This window comes from Stegodyphus dumicola, chromosome 9 (assembly GCF_044657685.1).
Source record: "Stegodyphus dumicola isolate Sdum_Otavi_A_Nest chromosome 9, ASM4465768v1".
NCBI classification, from domain to species: Eukaryota; Metazoa; Arthropoda; class Arachnida; order Araneae; family Eresidae; genus Stegodyphus; species Stegodyphus dumicola.
In genome coordinates this window covers 157,457,566-157,478,008 of record NC_140776.1, presented here as the reverse complement: position 1 = coordinate 157,478,008, position 20,443 = coordinate 157,457,566, and the positions used below count along the sequence as shown (strand labels likewise).

General features: G+C 30.6%; 1 protein-coding gene across 2 annotated transcripts in view; it reads left to right on the top strand.

Moving 5' to 3' along the window:
- LOC118184660 (glutathione S-transferase C-terminal domain-containing protein homolog) overlaps positions 1-20,020 on the top strand; it is a 51,054-nt gene extending 31,034 nt beyond the window's left edge. Inside the window, exons 9-14 of one of the 2 annotated variants that reach the window (XM_035354360.2) lie at positions 72-187; positions 3,845-3,889; positions 7,992-8,081; positions 10,175-10,381; positions 16,366-16,429; positions 19,845-20,020. In XM_035354360.2, the coding sequence (XP_035210251.2) occupies positions 72-187; positions 3,845-3,889; positions 7,992-8,081; positions 10,175-10,381; positions 16,366-16,429; positions 19,845-20,002 (680 nt within the window). In that variant the 3' untranslated portion in view covers positions 20,003-20,020. Of the gene's footprint in view, positions 1-71; positions 188-3,844; positions 3,890-7,991; positions 8,082-10,174; positions 10,382-16,365; positions 16,430-19,844 lie in introns of those variants that run through there. The other variant, XR_004757472.2, reaches the window with a different exon arrangement.
- Positions 20,021-20,443: the final 423 nt, after the last annotated feature.

Below are 20,443 nucleotides of genomic sequence, written 5' to 3'. Positions count from 1 at the left end.
TATTTTACATACTATTACATTTTAATTTTACACATGTGTTGAGTAATATCGAATACTGCCTTTCTCTTTAGGTGATCTACCAGAAAAACGAGTGTCAAGAAAGTGCCAACAAATTGAAAGCATAGTTACTGCTGTTCTGAAAGTGGCTCTGCCAACTCAAACTATCGTTGAATTTTGTGCAGGTGGAGTAAGTTGCAGATCTATAAAATATTTACTTTATGAGAATGGAATGTTAATAATGACTTTTAAATGTAATATATTTTAAACCATTAATCAATACCTAGTACAGTATTGTGTTCTTTACACTGATAACAACAAGTTTTCTCCTTTTTCCCCTTCCATTGAATGAAAACAAAGAACTGCTGTTACTGAAATGTGCACAAAAGTTCCCCTTTCTTCATTTAAGTATTATACTCAGTATTCAGTATGGAACCCCTGTTTAACACAAATGTTTTCTATTTCCTAAATTATTATGGTACCTGCACTAATTACCTGCACTCTTAAAAAATGGCAGCAGTTGAACTGGTGTGAAAAAGTGTTTACTTGGTTAATTTTGCATCTCATAGGTCATGTTCTTTTCATCAATAAAATAAAATGGAGCATTTGCTAAGAAACAATAAATTTTATGAAGCAAAACATAAATCTACATGGCAGATATTTGCATTTTTAGAATGAGTGGAAATTGTTTAGCTATAGATATACTCCATATATACTCTTCTGGTGTGATTTTGCTCATATGTTATACATGCATTGGTTGGCTGTTGCTGTAAGTAAACAAAAATTTGCTGAAAATATTTGCATTCTCTCATATATTGAAATTGAATGGGCAGTAGGATAACCAAAAAGTACCATTATTTTGTTTTTTTAATTCCCCTTTGAAGAGAATGCAATTTTCCATCTGTTAAATGCATCCCGAGTATTAAATGAATATTAAATTTAATTTTCCTCTTCATTAAATATGTTAAACATATGCTTAAACAAAAAATATAACTGCATTTTTTAATGCTGTTTCTCTATTTCTGACATTTTAGTCATTTCAATCTTTTAAATCTGAACTCAAAAAGTGTTAAATGTTTTAACTGTACATTTTGGGAAGACTAGATTGATTGATGGCTACCAAAAGTGTTGATTAAAATACAAAATGTGATTATTGCATTTCCAATCATATCTAGGTCACCTTTATCACCTCATTACCACCCTAAGTATTGTACCATTTTAATATGCCATCTAGTGAAACAGTGGGAATTTTCAAGTAATGGGTGCACTGCTTTATCTCAGAAATTCTGGAAATAAACTGTCAAACTGTATTACTGAGAAGTGTTTTTTTTTTTTTTTTTTTTTTTTTGTAGTTCTAGTTACTAGTATGTGGTAAACAGACATTGCATCACTTACATGGCTCCAGTTGTTTGTTAGTTAAAAGGTTCAGGTGTGGCTGTTCACCGCAGTTCCATTCTCGTAACAACAGATTTTACTCTTGTTGATATAATTATTCAGCATGTACCAATAATCAATTTTATGCAAGTTGCACAAGTGCTTCAAAGGTGGAAGAGTGTTGCTTGCAGATGATGAGTTATCTCAAAGACCTTTCATGAGCATCAGCTCCAAAAAATACGAAAAGGTTTTGGAAATTTGTATATGGAACATTGGGTGATGATCAACAGGATTGCTTATGTTGTTGTGTTGTATGAGTGAAATCTCATATTTCGAACATGCAGCATGCATATTTTATTCTCTGCAGTGACAGTGCACATTGTCATTAAGCGCTCTTAGTTAGTGAGTTTCTTACCAGTCCTATGTTATCACTTTTGCACCTGCTCTGCACACTAGATTTTACTCTTGTTGATATGATGCAATTGAAATGTTGCCATTTTTGCCAAAGTCCAGCTCAAATAACAAAAGATTATGGACTCTTATACAAAGTAACTTTAAGGACACATTACAGCATTGATAAGAATGGTGGGACATATGTTACTTTGAGGTGACTTTAAGGCCCACATCACACATACATTTGTTTCACATAAACAACTGTTTCGGACAATTTTTCTGCCTGGTTTACTATTGAAAGAAAGATGCGCGATTTTTTCCTTCCTTTCGAAAAAAATTGCAAGTTGTTCATTTTCAACCAATCAGCTATCAGCTTATTTGTAATGGAAAACCAGTTCCCCTGTGTTAACCCCAAAGCGGTGTGTGGTGATTGGCTGTTGTGACAAAGCACAAAAATTGTTCCAAACAGTTAGTTGTTCATTTGAAACAAATGGATGTGTGATAGCAGCCTAACAAGGGTATGATATTCAAATTGAGGTAAGTAATGTATTTTTTGGCAACAGAGCTAGTCCAGTGATTTTTTATCCACCCATGTAAATTTATTAAACCTTAGTAATATAAAAAGAATTGTGTAACAATTCAAAACCATTGTTTTTGATGATTTTCTATAAATTAGTTCTGGTGACAGAATTCTCCTCAGTCTTCATCTCCATAATTACAGTAGTGCAACTCCTCTTCCAACTGCAAAAAGTTGATTAGCCTTTCATTTGTAATTCTGATAATGGCAGAGAGGGGGAAAATTGGAGGGAATAAGCAAAAGTGAAATTAATTTGTAATGCTGTAGACAAAGGACTTCATCTGTTATTCAGAAACAAAGTCTATTGCTTAAAAGTACCTATCCATCTTTTAGGCTTAAGTTGCCTTTGCCACTTCTGCATTTCTTCTTCTACTTCCTCTCTCCCTCTTATTTATTTATTAAAACTTTTTTTTGAGTAGATTCTCATTTGATGATACATATGCAGCAGTCATTCAGTAAGGGGTTTAAGGTCCATGTTTTAAAATTTAAAAGAAAGCATTTGAGTTTATACTGGAGATTTTAAAATATGATTGAAAAAAAAAAAAAAAAAAGGTTTTTTTATCATTTAATTGGGAAAGCTTGCAGTAATATTTCCTTCTACTATATTTCCTTTCAATGAAATATGTAAGAAAAAAATTCTAGATACCATTAATTTTTTAAATTCTCTATTTGCATAACCTAGTACCTCTTCTTTTGTTACATAATGTATCTAGAAACTTTTATTAAGTACTATGGTATAGTACTGTATCTATTAGTATATCCCAACATTCCTATGTGATATGAATTTAGTCGATCTCTAAATTTATCATATCATGTTTACTATGTAATATAGTCAAAGTTGTGTGTACTCTAATTGTGATTTAGTATTTGATTTAATTATTGTTGTGTATAATATAGTCATTATTTAATTTATAATGTAGTTATATTTATATTCCTGTGAATAATGTATAACCCCTTTCACATCTACATTGATGCCTGCTGTATTCGACATCATGAAAACTCTTTCCCAGTTGCTATCCAAAACTCAAATATAGAATTTCTGAGCTATAATGCTTCAACGCATTGTACTCATTTTTTGCCACCTCAACTCACTTTCTAAATGACTTACTGCATTCTTCCATTGTTCTAAAATATAACTGCATATACAAAATTATGGACTGCCTATTGCGCCCATAATCGTGTGTGAAGTGTACATTGTGTCTGCAGAATCGCTTTATCTGATAATAAAATAATTTTGAATTTGGTCATGTTTATCTGCAAGTCCATCATTCCATCTATGCAGTAATCATGTCTAAGTTACACCTGTGCTACCACTGTCAGTTCAAAACAGTTATCATCTTTGAAGTTTTCTCAGCTGCGATTAAAAAGTGAATTTGTGTCTTCTGTACAAAATTCTGTCATCATACCCTCTAAATCATTACATATATATAATTCTTCCTCTTCAAAAATTATATTATTAGTGCTTTTAAAAATTACATTAAAAAGTGCATTTTCTATTTATAGGGGCATGTTGGATTGCTTTTGGCTTATTATCTACCAAGTTGTAAGGTAAGTTTTTTGAACTTTTTTTAATATACAAAATTGTTTAATTTTTACAGATATATTTATGTGTAGTCAAAAGGTACTATCTGATAAGAGCATATATCTTTTTAAACTGAAAATTTTATTAAATGTGTATTTTAAATGCTATTATTCCATTTAAATGTTTCAAAGTTACAAAAGCTTTTAGGAAAGAAGATAGATATTTTTTGTAAATGAGACTTGCAACATAGATATAAAGCTGTGCTTTTATAAAGCCATTCTCCCCTCATAATTTATAGTTAGTTCCTTCTCCTTAAATGATGGTAGTGTTTCTCTGCAAAAGTAATTTACGATTTATGCTGAACCAAAGTATTGTAATCTAACATGAAGAAGGTTTCATCCATGTTAGACTAATCTTTACGAGGGCAGTAATATGCTTAGATATTTCTGCTACAAATAGTTCCCTTAAAAAATTAATGAATTATTATGTGTAAATGAATGGGTTAAAAATCAATTAGTAAACTGTCTGTCACTCCCGAATGTTTAATAAAGCTGGATACTGGTATGTTTGTCTGGATTTGAGTCCTGATGAATGGGTGGGCTGCATTTTGATAGTATTCTGCATGTGTAACATGACTATAAGAAAGTTTTCCTTGGGAAATCATCCACAAAAGCATCCCTTTGATTAGGCAAATACCCCCATGTGTTTTTATGTACTTAATAAACAAACAAACAGATAATACAAATTTATTTCATAAATAAACATGCATAATTATTTGAATAATGCTGCAGTATTAAGTTAAAAGATATGTAAAGCGTATTTGATTTTTAATTAGAACATAGGCTGAGTGGTCTTGTAATGATAAACATATATGAATTAAACAGTAGTTGAAAGGAATTTTCAAAACACAAAAGGATGTAAGAAATTTACGTGTGTGCAAGAATTACATGTCTGCGAAGAAAATTCTGAAAATGATTTGCTTTTATTAATTTTTTCAATCCACTTCAGTTTGAGCTCAATAAAATACTAATGGATGAGTTCAGAAAGGTAGACAAATTGTTTATATTATTGATATCATGACATCACTGAATGCTTATTGATCATTTTCTGAAAAATCCTGATGAAATATGAATAACAGCTATGGAATAAAATCATCCATATAAATTAAGGAAAATGCCTACTTTTAAATAGCATCTCAAAGCCATTATCTATACTTAATTTTTTTATTATTATTCAAGTACTGATTCTTAATTATTGAATCCTGTTATGTTTACTGCTTCATATATGTGTTAAAGTTTAGCACAAAAACCTTTTTATACGTCAGATTCTTTTGATCAGCAGTGTATTCTTTTTGTGAGTTTCAATTTGTTTCATCTCTCTGCCTCTAATATGTTAAGTAAGTTAATTTTATTTTCTTTGTTTTTATTCAGTATGTTAGCATGTGGTGTATACTGTACATTTTGGTCATATTTTCTTGATTATATTTTTGGCAATATGCTTTTTTTTTTTTTTTTGTGTGTGTGTGTGTGTGTACTGTGTTTTTTTCCTATGGATTCAGTTGTTTTTACTTATAACCATTCCCTTCGTGCAGTCAGCTATTTAAAATAGTTACTTTAAAGAAAGACTTGTAATGATCTCACAAGGAGTCTAGTTAGTGTAATTTCATGGATCTAACTAGTAAGTGACATTAATATAGAAGAACTGCATTTATTGCTTTTAGTATGTCAATATATAATAGACAGATAAAATTTGATAAACAATGAAATATTTTACACTTTGCTGAATATGAAACATTGGGACATGGAAGATAAAAATATTTTATTTCTGGCTGTGGCAACACATTTCTTATTACCCAGTTTGTTGATTAAATTCAAAAGACAAATATCTCACTCTTTGCTGAATGGTGCTTAAATTGAAGTCTTTTAATTAAATTTGAAATATAAATGTCGTATGTTTTATCGAGTGGTAACATATTGCTTTTAAATCACTGAGATTATTAACAAAAAATTCATTAAATTCACACAGAATATAAAATAAATGAAAAACATTCGAAATTTAAAATTTAGGTTTTGAGGAGCACATGTTTATGTGGAAAATTATGAGTGTTCAAAATTTGGTGACACTATGTGCTGCTGTCTTTTCATAATCCAAGGAATATTCATGGATACAGATTTGTCATCGTTTAATAATTGCATTTGTGAACCATCTAATTTTCATCTACTTTTTTTTTATCTGTTTTTCTGTTTTTTGATAATGTGACGAAAATAAGTATAACTTGAAAGAATTTTTCTGAAATAGCCACATGGTAGTGCTTTTCAAAAAAACATCAGAACTCCTTTTTTTTTTTTTTTTTTTTTTTTTTTTTTTTGTATGTTAAAAATTGGTTTGAGGGTAGTAAAATATCCTTTGCAACATCATTATGATTCCTTCAGAGTTGGCATTTTGAAATGGTATCTTTCAAATACTGCAAAAGAGAACTCAGTATATCAGTAGAAAATAACAACTGATTACTATATCTACATGGTAATGTTTCCATTTAAATGAACAGGAAAGACAATTATAGAAGTTGATCAAATCCTATTTACTAATAACATGAAATGCAAATAAAAACAAATATTGATGAGGAGTCTTTTTTGTTAGTAGAAAAATGTGACTGGAAATAATCAAAAAGTATCAAATTAGTTTGATGATTTTTCATTAATTTTTGCAGTTTGTATCATTGTCATCTTCCAATAAGAGTATCCTAATGTTCAAACTTCAAAAAAGTTATGAATCTTTCAGAATTATTACGAGAAAGAACTATGATTTTGAGTCAATGAATGTAACTTATGTCATATTATTTGCAACCGCTACAGTGCAAATAAGCACTTTTTTTTTTTTTAAAACTCAAGTCTTACTATACCTTGTAAATGTTTTTTTTTTTTTTTTTTTTTTTTTTTTGGTGCGGGGTCAAGAAATTTATACTTGGCACTATATTCAACATAATGAGAATTGTATGTGACAATTGCAGTCAGTAGTCATGGGATCCGTACTGCAGAGAGCTATATGTGTCTTATGGCATATAAAAGTAAAGTCTGTTATTAAAGTTAAAAGATCGTACAGTGTAGAATGTGATTCTAATCCTCTATAAAAAAATCATTAAGCAGTTGATGACATAGTTTAAAGAAGTGTGCAGCATGTTAAGTCGTGAAGAAGCCTGTATGCCTAGCCTGAACAGTGAGACATCTGACCGTATGCGTGACTGTTTTCATCTAAGTCCAAAGAAATTCCTTCATAGTGTATCATAGAGAATTGTCCATTACAAAAGACCCTAGAAGATTACAATGTGTGATATAGATTTTTGTGGATTTGTTGAATTGAGTTGGAAACAACAGAAACTTTCTCACTGCTGTTAGCTTTAATTTACAATTTCATGTATCACATTATGTGGATCATCACAACATCAATTTAATTAAACAGGAGCTTATTTCTTTGAAATTTAATGAATGGTGTGCTCAATCAAAAAATGCTTCTGCATAAACAGCATAAAAACATATATTTGGATATCTTGCAAAATTTCATTATACACATACCAAAAGATATGACAACATTGTTTTTCAACAAAATTACATGTCTCCCCATTGGTCAATGTGTGTACATAATTGCTTAAAATATAATTTTCATGACAGATAGATTGGTCACAGTAGTCTTATCCTGTGCCTCCTTGCTGTCTCTAGGCATAATTCCATTAGGTTTTTTACATTGAGATTATGTTAAAGATCATGCTTATCAAAGCCTTGTGGCATATCACAGCTCATATTAATTCTGTAATTCCGTAAATTCTCAAAGTCATGGAGTTAAATATTACTTTGTATTAAGAGAAACAATGGACTTTACATCAAAATTTAATTTTTGTGATGACATTGCTATGAGTAAAATCACTTTGTATCGATCTCTTCTAGTTTTTTGGGAGGAGGGGGGTAGAGTTGTATAATTTTGAAATGTACTCAATAATTATGGATATCCAGCATTTTAATTTACTTTAGTGACTACAGCTTGAGGTTAATTATTCCTTCCAGTAAATTTTGCATACAAATATTCATTTTTTATACAGCTATTGAACTTTGTAATTCAATTCTAAATTTTCAGGTCATTTTGATTGAAAATAAAGAATCATCAATGCAGCGAGCAAAATCAAGAGCTGAAGCGTTAAATTTGAAAAATATAGCCTTTTTTCAGGTAATTATTTTTAGTTTTAATTGCTTTATTTCTTTAAAGAATACCATAGGAAATAGATAAAATTTCATTAATTTTGTGTCTTGATTTGATATCTTGTCCTGTAATTTTGAAGACATGAAAGGAATACAGATGGCCAGAATGAAATAATTATGAAGATGTTTAAATTATGTGCCAAAAAAATTTTAATATGAATTGCTCATCAAAATTAGAGGAGGATATTTCTATGCTTTATCTCTATGCTTGGTGTGTTTTTTTAAGCACTTTATCTTGTGTGCTTTTTAAGTAACATAGAACTAGCATTTGTAATTAACTTAAATATGTTTTTTTATAAGAAATTATTTCAACTGTATTCATTTGTTGATTCCGTGAGACTGGTTATATATAACTTCTGTTTTTTTAGTGCTTGAGGATGGTATTTGCAAGTAGGCGGAGTGAAAATAAGCTTGTAGGAGGATCTTAATTTTAGATTTAGTTGCAATCAAAATCTATTTTTTACATTTCTTTTCAATGTATTTTTATTTTTTAGAATTTAAAATTAAAAAAAAAAGTACTCGTGGGTTATTCTGTCGACTATGAAAGTTGGTAGAAATCTTGCCAAAGTTGTGCCTGCAGAATCCTGAAGGAATTTATGCCTCTATTAACCCCTTGCCCTACACGATATCTGCGAGTTGCGCAAGCTATAGTAAACAAGAAAGTTGGTCATGTGCCATGCCATTCAACTTTTCAGCCATGTACTTGAACTGGCGCAAAATGTATACTTTACATGACATATATATTTCAGTGTAATGAAAGGAATTGTGAAAAAATAAACACAATGTTTAAGTACAAATAGTAATTTTAAGACGTCTAGGGTGTAATTATAATCAATTGATTAGTTGACAAAAATAATTGCATGATGGGTGTGATGGGTATAAGAGTTTGGCATGATGGGTATAAGAGATTTTTAATTCTTTATATGAAATTATATTTGAAATGTGTGACGAAGCTTTACTGGGAACTAAAGTAACAGATCATCCAGTTTTGTCAGAAACAACTGAAACTGACATTACAATCAAAGGGAAAATAATCGATGTAGAATAACTCCAATCTCTTGTTCTAATAATAATACACAGCATTTTATGCACAAATTCCTCACCACCACGAGTCAGACTCGTGGCTTTTGTTTATGACACGAATTCTTTACCATGAGTCAGACTCGTGGCTTTTGTATATGACACAAATTCTTTACCACGAGTCAGACTCGTGGTTATAGGCCAAAGAATTAATATTCGTTATATGACCCTCTTCATTTTTGCACTTTGTACAAATGCTTTCATCGATTTTTTACTATTTTGTTCAGCCATCTGAATTTTGCCGGAAACACTGTGTATACAAACGTCCTGCAGGTAGTTGCTTCAGTCTTTGACTTTTTTGCTGGCCATATTCAGCTGACTATAATAGCGTCCATTAATACACATGTTTTTGATGGTAGAATCCCATAACTTTATAAAAATGTCCACCACTTGCTGCTCTGTAGAAGGCAGATATCAAATTTCAATCAATTTTTTTTTTTTTTTAAATGCAAGGAAAAAATACAGCAATAACATTTAATTTATGTTCTTGTTCAAGAAAACAAAGCATGGCATATTGAGAATCAGTCAGGGTTATACTGAACAAAAGCACAAATGTTACGGATGTGTTGTCACATCATGCTACTAATCATGCTACTTGGCAACAGCTTCAAGAGGACGGTGGACAGGATAATATCACAGTCAATGGGGTAATATATAAGCACCAAATAATAATGCAAGTTATTTTCTAGTTACATTAAAAAAATTAGCTTGTTAAAACAAGCTAATTTACTTTGCGGTCCTAGTGCATGTTGTTTAAAAAAACTAGTACACATATTTATTTTGTTTAAATTTATGTTGTCTTAGTTAAATAGATTTATGAGTGATTACATATTGATTATTTACATAATCTGAATTAGCATTTGTATCTTGATATTTTATTCAAATTTCAAAATATTACATATTGATTACTTTTATAAACTTATTTGACACTTGTATCTTGGTAATTAATTGAAATTTCAAAATATTTTGTCATATTTATAGTGCAATTTAGATTATTTCAAAGGATCATTCGATATGGGAGTATCTTTGCATGCTTGTGGAGTTGCCACTGACCTTGTCATTCAGCAGTGTATAAAGAACAAAGCATCATTTGTGTGCTGTCCTTGCTGTTATGGTGGTGTTCAAAACACTCATTTGCTCAGTTATCCATTAAGTAAAAAATTTTGCAGCACAGGCTTATCTTATAAGGTAAAACTGTCTTTTTTATTATTGTGCATTCCTACTTCAACATGTTAATAAATTTCACTTATTTGTGCAGTATCATTTAAAGAAACATTTGTGGTTTTTTTAGCACTTGCATCGAAAACAACTCTCAATTTTGTTGTAAAGCTAGAGTCCTTCAACACGAAGTGATGTGGGATATAATAGTGTTTATTATGTAATTCATATTCTGTGTCTGGCACTAATTCTACGTGTTCTAGTGAAAATCTTTCATAAACTGAATATACTGGTTGTAAATTTCTTTCATAGATAACAGCCTCTTCTCAATATTGAAATCTTCTGTGCACCATTTCACGGGAGTCACCTAGAATATCTCTATTGTGTTTGAATGGTAATGCAACTGAATAACGACCTGATGTGTCCCTAAAATGCGAGTTTTTAAAATGTTCTTCACAAAGTTTTCTTCATTTGTTAAAGGTTGTACATTTGGAAACTTTTCTAACTCTCAGAAAGAATTTACTAACTCATGTGTGCTTGTATTTAAATGATTTACATATACTGGCTCAAAATTTGTAGTACCTGAAATTATCCATCCCAACCTCGAATTTAGCGCAAATGGTAGATCAGGACCACGTTTGACAATTTCTCCCGTCATTAAATGCAGAAATACATTTACTCCAAATAAAATGTCAACTGGTTGTGATTTGTAAAATAATGGATCAGCTAATTGTAAATCACTGAAGTTATCGAAGATGATTGATGGCAAAGATACATAGGGAATGTTATCTGTCACCTTGTCCAGTACAAATGCTGATGTTGATACACGAATATCACTTTTAAAATGAGAAGTGAATATTGAATCGACTTCCCCATTACTTATAGTATTAAATTCTCCTAGACATGATACAGAAATGGAATTATCTTTCATTCGTAATCCTAATTTCTTCACACAATCTCTTGAAATAAATGATCTCTGAGATCCAGTGTCACATAAGCATCTACACTTCACAAATTGTTGTTCAGAATTTTGAACTTTTGTTAAAGCAGTACACAATAAAATGTGACTGGTTTGATTACTTTTTGCATTTGAATCATAATGAGAGGCACAAACTGTGGCTGAAACATCCTTAGGACTCGTTAACTCATCTCTTTTAGGGATAGATTGCATAGGCGGAGATATACTGTTTAACTGAGTTTTATTTTTTGAATTATTTACAATGTGCAAAATACTGTGATGCTTCTTAAAGCAATGTTGACATGTATTTAAACTCTTGCATTTTTTGAGCAAGTGCATATTATATAAACAATTAAAACAGTCACGATTAGATTTTACAAATTCTATTCTTTGCTGAACCAATAAATTTAGAAATTTCGAACATTTGGCTAAACTAGGATCTTCTTTACAATAACCACAATCCAAAGTAGCAACCAAAACATTATTCTTATTTTGAAACACAGATTTAGGTACCTTATTACTTGTTGATTTGCTATTTTGAAGTGTTCTTGCATAGTTTTTTAGGAATTCAATTAAAGTCGTAAGTTTTGGAATCTCATTAGATTTTAACTGACATTCCCACCATAATTTTGTAGAAGGGTCTAATTTTTGCAAAATTAAATAAGTCAGTAAAGTGTCACCAAAATTATCAATGGTTTGATTCAATACTTTTAAAGAACAAATTACTTCATTAATATTGTCAACTAAATTTAGCAAATAAATAGCAAATGCTGATTCATTTTGAATAGTTGGTAAGCTTAGAAAACGTTTTAATATATGCAAAAATTTGTTCTCTCTTATTTGAATATCTTTCATCTAACAGATTCCATGCTATTTCAAAATTACAATCCAAAATCTGAATGGTTTGAATAATGCGATATGCTTCACCTTTCAACGAAGCCTTCAAATACTGCAATTTTTGAGCATTCGATAAATTTGTATTATTTCTTACACAAGCACTGAAAAGATCTTTAAAAGCTATCCATTCTGTAATATTACCACCAAAAGTCGGTAATGTTAACTTATGTAATTTAATATTGTCAAGAACCTGTTCTGAAATTACACTATTAGAATTATTTTTACTATTTTGATTTTTTAATATTTTTTCACCTTTAAATTTCCACAAATAAATTTTATCTCTGTACTCCTGAACATTATCTATTTCGTTTTCTAATTCTTTAGTACCTGTAATTAAACTTTTGATTTCAGAATCAAGCTTCCTTAACTCAGTTTCTTTTTGTTTCAATAATTCGACACATTCCTCTAGTTCTATTACATTAATTTCATCTGCAGTTAAAATAGTTTCAATTTTCTTTACATAATTAGTAGCACTCCTGTGTAAAACAGCTCTTTTTGTTTTAAAAGTTATAAGTTCACTCATAATTCATCAATTCAAAAACAGAAATTGTTCTTAAAATTAGTTATAAACGAATTTTTAGTAGAATATAAATGTTCAAAATCCACTTACCTCACAAAGTGGAGTAATTTTTCACCAACCATATGCATATTTGCTTTGTTACAATGCGCTTAGAACAGTCACTATCTTCACTAGCATTCCGACTAGACTTTTGACCAATTCAAAATTGATCTTTACTTAATAGGTTTCACAAACAATAATCACTTAACACATGGACTGTATTCCTTCACTTTTATTTCATTACACTAATTATAAATAAGATGTCAGCGATGCGAAATAATTGATACAAAATAAGCAAGCCATTCTACATGGCTGTCACAAACACAATTCTATCAATCAATTATCTTGTTGCCACACTTAAAGTTCAAAACTAAAGGAAGAAAAACAAAAGAAATCACATAAACATCCTGCATGCCATTCAGTATGACCCTCAGCAACCCATTGATTCCATATTCGCACAACTGTGTTTGGCTGTCGACCAGTGTGACTGGCGATATCAAAAACTGATAATCCACACTCTCGACAGGCAACGATACTGGCTGTATCGAATTCCGACACTTGCTATAAGCATTTCTTCTTTTTATTCGAGGCATAACACGATATTTTGATCAAACTACAATCTTACAGAGCGCTTTCCGAATGAGAAATCCACTACACAACTTTTCTTTTATGTAGTGCTTCAGATGTCATTTCTCCCTCCTGCATCGTCTAAATGAGCTGAAATACTAATCATTTGCATATCCCAACCTCTTCTTCCTTTCATGTGATTTTGACATTCGTCAGATCATCCCTTTCTGGTATTGCAATTTTAATGGCCAGCAGTGTGTTTTTAATTTTTTTAAATTATAATTTTGTATTTTATTTAATTTCAGTTGTTGTTTATTTATTTATTTATATTTCTCAACCATTTCTTATGGTGGAGAAATGGCCTTCAATATCATTCTGATACTTCTAATTTTAAAAATTAATCCATGGTTACATCGCTAGTAAGTTGAAATAAGCGTGATTGCAAACTAAAGCTAGTTTAGATCAAATACTAAATTCATAAGTTAATTTTCATTATTTGATATTATTTTGAAAGATTTCAAACAGTTGGGAAGTATTTTTGATTATCTACCTTAAATTGAAAATTAAATAATACTATATTCCAACTAAATTATTCTTTTTTATTAGACACTCTAATAAAAATGCACAGAAGTTAACTGAGTAAAGAAGCACGTTTCGTTAAGGCTTGTAGTGAGGGTAAACTCAAGTAGGGTTTTTTATTCATTGATAAGATATATAATGACTAATCGCTCTGGTGATGAAACTGCTTTATACTTATTTTATTGGGATTATCAGATTCTTACCAAATGCTTTATCGGTGTTTTTTGAAATAAGTAAGCATCTTTTATTATGCATTGCATATTGATGCAGACTCTGATTATTATCATAATATATATAGAAGCTGGTATTACTTCATATTATATAGGCATATGCCTGATAATTTTTTGCTCAGTCATATTAACTGAGGCCCACCAGCAGCCGAGCGGTAACGTCGCTGAACACCGGTAGTTCATTCCGAGGTTCGAATTCCGTGAACGGGCTGGCTGCATGGGTGTTTTCGTGGTTTTTCCCATGTGTAACGTGTATATGAGCCAGTTTCCCTTAAAAAGTCTGCCACAAAGGCATCTCTCCCTTTAGGCAGATAGCCCTCGAGTGCTTTGCCGTAATCTAATAAACCAAATCAAACCATATTAACTGAGTCCTAATAAAAGTTAAGGAAGTTATATTGACATTTTCATTTTTTTCCTAATGACTGGACAATTTGTCATTAAGTATCGGTCAGTAATAACTGAATCCATTGCTCATTTAGCCATTTCACTACTGAGAACATTGTTTAGGATGCATTGCAGGGGTAGATTGGTACTATCAATAAATGTGAGAAGGGGGTTAGATAACAACACAAATTCATGATTTGAAACAGGACACATAATCTGCCAGCTGCCATTAATCTCCATGTAAAACTGGGGACTTGGTATGGTTATTTGTTTTGTGGATTATGCATATATTATTGTCATCCTAGCTGTCCCTTCAGGGGTTGACTCAGGAGAATTCCTGGGAAGTACTGGCTAGGATCTGTACTTAGACAGTCTCAACCACGAGGGTATACAAACAGTCTTCATAGGCTGTGCCTGAGTTTTCTTGGGACGGTGTATGGCCCGGCAGGGACCATACTGGTACTGTCTCGTCTGCCCCTGGGCTGTGGGGTCGAAACATTGTAGATAAATACGTTGGCAGGATGGCACTTGATTCCGATTGGTAAAAACCTTAGGGTGAAAGTTGTCCTGTCACAAGAGTTGTCATTCTACCTGCATTTATTATTGTCATCCTTTTGTCCTATGCATATATTATTGTCATTTTTTGTAGATTATACATATATTATTGTTGTCCACTTTTCCCTGTCCCTGTCATTCTGCATAAAAAAATCTCAAATTAGTATTTGAAAGGCAGGAAAATTTTTGATTTTTTGAAAGGAACTTGTTATTTCTAATGTAGTTTATTAAGATTTAAAGATGCAGCTAAGATTAGCAATTCCTGACGTTATAAAAATTGAAACTGATATTAAAAAGTGGTGAAATTGTGCCAATGAAGAAACTATTTCTGGTATTTAAAGGCATAAAAATATAAGAATTTAATAGAAACTATTAAAGTGTGGATAAAGAAACTCAAGAATGATAAAGGCAACGAGATTTGGATAGATGATAAAGGCAACGAGATAATCCAGCTAAACATAGCTATACAGTGACTCAAAAGCTGGTAGAAGATTGGGTAGAGCAGAATGAAGATGAAGGTAAACAGTAAAGTGATATTAGTAGAACCCTGAGATCTGTAAATAACTCAAGTTTGTATGGGTGAACAGAATTCTAATTAAATGTTATCAGTTTTTAGCAGTATTTTCTATATGTGAAAGATTGAGAACAAGATTTTCAAAGGGGTAATGTATTTTGAGGAGAAAAATTAAAATTCTATGCAAATTTTATCATTATTTTAATTAAATAATGTTTTATAAATGTGCTGTACATTGTTAATTTGTAAAAATTCCTTTTTTAATCACTTTTACGTAAAAATATTTTTACAGATCTATTTTTGCATTATCTTTGTTTTCTGGGTATATGTATATGGAGTGGATTTATTACCCATGGGATTATTAGCATAAATAATTGAGGTTTTAATAGTTACATTTTTGGTTATTTGAGCATTGTGGAGGAATCATGTACAAAATGTTATAATTAAAATAAAGGTAAAATTGATTTTTACAGAATGCAAATATTATACATTATGTTTCTCAAATGTGCAAACTTATAACCAAATTATTCAATAATATTCTATAATTCTGAGTTGATAGCATAAAAATTTGTAAAATACTTAAAGATAGATTCAAGTATTTTGCAAATTTTTATGCTCTTTCTTGCTTATATTTTTTTAAACATTTTGAAGTTTTACGAGTTATTTCCCCCCTTATCTCATAGAGTGGCCAATTCAGTTTTGTTATATTCAATATTAATTCAATTATTAATTTGCAGTTGATTAATTACTATTATAATTTTTTTCATGTAGGATTACACACTTTTGGCACATTTTGCAGATCGCACTGAAGTTAATACACCTACTGCTGAACAAGGTAATGCTTTTCTCGAATAGTTTATTTATTTTTATCTTTAAAAATGCTGAAATTTAAATCACAATAATCCCTCTTTTAAAAGTAATAACAGTGCTCACGGCCAAAAATTGCTTTAGGATTGACCTGTTGGATATATTTGAATTAGAGTTTGCTTGCTTGTAAAGTTCTACTTAAGCTAAAATAAATTATTCTATAATAAAAGTCTAGACACAGAAAGGGAATGTGTTCACATTAAGGGCTGCTCAACTGATTATACCAAAGGCTGAGCAGTAGCTGCCTTAAGCAAGATCTCTTTGAAGAGGACTAATAAGGGAAACTTGCTCACATTCATGTTACTCATGGGAAAACTTCAGCTTGTTTGTAGAGAACCAAACCTTGGAAAAATTACCAGTACAGAGAAGCCTTATTAGTTTTATAACCAGTGAAGCAGGACTCATTGTTTAGTAGCTAGCATGAGTTTTCAAAATCAGGAATACCTGTGAGAAAATTTAATTTTTAGGTCTGTGTTATTAGTGAAAAATTAGAAATAGTATTAAGAATACATATATATGTATATATGTAACATTATAGTATAGTATGATGATATAGAGATCATGTTTGTTAGTCCAGAGGGACTTTGTCCCTGAAGGACTATTGTTTTCATTTTGTGATTTTGTGTCAGAACCCTATAAAAGACGTATTACTTTTCAAATCATTGCCTCTAAATACTATCGCTCTGTATTATATTTGAAGAAATTAAATAATGAAGAATCTGCATAAATGTGTGTATGTTTCTCGCATTGTGATAAAGTAACGGTACGTAGAGCTATCCAATTTTCAATGACATAATCGTACTGCGAATATGGGCATCTGGAAGCCCAAATTTGAAATTCAGAATTTGTTTTATTATCGATTTCATATTGTGTAAAACTTTAATGAATTTTTGATTAAAAAATTTAATGATTTAAAAGCAAGCAATGGCAATACTCTACCGGTGGGAAAAAAACCTTTTTATGTCCAGCGCGCACAACTGTGTATCGAAAATTCTAAAGATATGCTCATTTTAAAATTGTTTTGCGACATTGCTGTTGAACTGATTTTTTGGTTTAAGTGCAAAGAACATGATATTTAATAAATAAAGGTAACACACAAAATTAAAAAAAAAGCCCATTTCGACATAATTTAAAATCTGAAACCTTCCAGTTTTTTTTTTTTTTTATTAAACAATTGATAAGAGGAAATAATTTTAAATATAGTTTTGATCCATATTAAAATTTAAATGCAATGATTGCTACGTCAACATAGTTTGAAGAGAAAAAGAAATGAGAGATTAATAAAAGATTGCCAGGAATCAATCGATGAATGAATTAATGTTTCAGAAAACAAGTTTTACAATGAAAAATGAAGTGTACAATAGATATTTTGATCTCTCAATTAAAATGGATATAGAAAAGGTTAAAATGAGATATCCTCAAATTTTCTGCTTGTACTGGCTAAAAATTAATTTCTGTGGATTCAAATAATTTAAAAGGAACAACTTGTTATTTAACATTTAGTCTTTCAAATGATATAAATGATGTAGTTTTTTTAAATAGAAATATCTAATTTTGAAAACATGGTAGTTTCAATAATTCTGAAACTTAAGGTCCACCAACTGGTGTGTGGTAGATTGATGGACACTGATAGTTTGATTGAGTTTCAAATCATAATATCTACATGAAAGTTTTTATGATTTCATCCTGTGTCTGATGTGAATAACAAGCATAAATAAGAACTACAAGCATAACATTTTTTAATGAAAAAATGAAGAATTGTAAAAAATTTAATTTATTGAATTGTTAATTTAAAAAAGTTATGAATACAGCTTCATCCCATCCTGTTGCAATTTGCAAGTTGTGTCCTCAAATTGCCAGTAGTGAAAGAAAATTTTCAAGTTTTGATAAACTTCTATGTAAGATGCTCTGCTTATGAGAAATATGGCAAAATTTATCAGATAAATTCTCCCTCCTTTTCATAATGTAATTGGAAGCACACTAGATACATATTCAGGAAGTTCAGAGTTCAAATCCCAGAAAGGACATTGTGAATTTTGTCAGTTTCCTGATATAAAAAAATTCTAAAACACTCTACAGTGGTGCCTGAACTAAAAGATGGTGGACAATAATTTATCAGCACCAGGACTTGGGCATTTGGGTAACTTAATCCCCAGACGCCTTTTAAAAGGGAGAGTATGTAACATTCTTTCTCCCTCCTTTCTGCATGCGCCCACCAGCGGCCGAGCGGTAAAGACGCTGAACACTAGTAGTTCAGTCCGAGGTTCGAATTCCACGAACCAGCTGGCTGCATGGGCGTTTTCGTGGTTTTCCCCATGTATAACGTGTATACGAGCCAGTTTCCCTTAGAAAGTCCTCCACAAAAGCATCTCTCCCTTTAGGCAGATAGCCCTCGTGTGCTTTGCCATAATTGAATAATCCAATCCAATCCTTTCTGCATGCCTTTGTGGTGTAACTGGAACCACATTTGATGCGCATTCAGTAGGTCCAGAGTTAAAATCGTAGTGAAGGCATTGCACATTTTTCATGTTCCTATACCGATATAACCTAATGACTCTAGAAATTATTATAATTATTTTTTAATTTACCTTTTACTGAAAAAGAATTACCTGATTTCATGTATGTAAAATATTATCTGGCATAAAATTATTATGCCTAAAAACGAATATCATCTTGAAACTTCTAGAAAATAATTGTAGTTAAATAATTTTGAGTGACTTATATAAAAATATTTTTTTCTCATAACAGTTTCTAATTTTACTCAATATTATATTGAGAAACTTGAATACTGTTTTAGTAGTTTGAATTCATAATTTTATGAAGTCATTGATAAAAAATTACATATACATTTTATAGAGCTGCACTTTTTTGTCCTTACTGATTTCTGGATGTAATTTACTTCTATTTTCATCTACATATCTCTTTTTTCAAGAAGTTTAATTAATGTTTGTAATATTTATATCTTTTTCCATAGCTGATGTATGATTTAGCTTGTGATAGAATTAATGCTCAATATCCTCTAATCTTTAATTATAAATATTTTTTGTACTATGTGTAGCTTTTTGGTGTACATAAATTCTCATAATTAAAATGCAGCTTTGCTTGTATTTCATCTTTGCCAAGCATGCTGCTTGATCAGTTATTTCAAGAGATCTTTCAGATTGTTTATATTGTTCTTTATCATTGTCAGGTAAATTCCTCAAAAGGTAAATTGTCAGGTAAATTTCAATACAGCAGAATGAGATGGAATCTAAACAAATTTGTTTTATATAATAGTATTAACTTTCATATGAGTTTTTTAACTTGCACAGTACATAATTTAACAAAGTGGGAATTTTTATTGTGTTATTCAATTTTTATGTGTGCTTTCATTATCTTTCTAGGTGAATTATGTATGGGTTTAATAGATACTGATCGTGCTTTATATGCAGAAGAAAGTGGTTATAAAGCTGAACTTACAACTTTACAGCCCATTACATGCTCACCAAAGCATAATTTACTAATTGGTATATCACCATTATGGACTAAACATTTAAGTTAATAAAATTTTAATTTTATATTCCCGTGTCATGTTTCTGTTTGCTTCACTGTATTCTTTCTAAGTTTCTTGCTTGAAATGTGTATTCATAAATTCCTCATAATTAAAGTACTGATAAATTTTAAGTAAAGATACTTGTTTGCATTTTATTTAATTTTTTGAGTTAAAAAACTAAGCGATAAATTCAAAATTGATCAAAAGCATCCATGCACAGGTACTTAATTTAAAAAATTAGGGGTAAAAATATTGAAGGTGATGTAATTTTTCCAAAGTTACTACACTGACTACCAATAAGTATTTGGACACCTATGCAAATGACGATATCTGCAGTCCTAAGGTACATCACGGACTCCGCCGGTATATATCGTGTAGGAAACAGCATCAGCTTTAGTCGCATGCAAGATACCTCGCAGTTCGGAGCTCTCTGATTTCGAGAAAGGTATA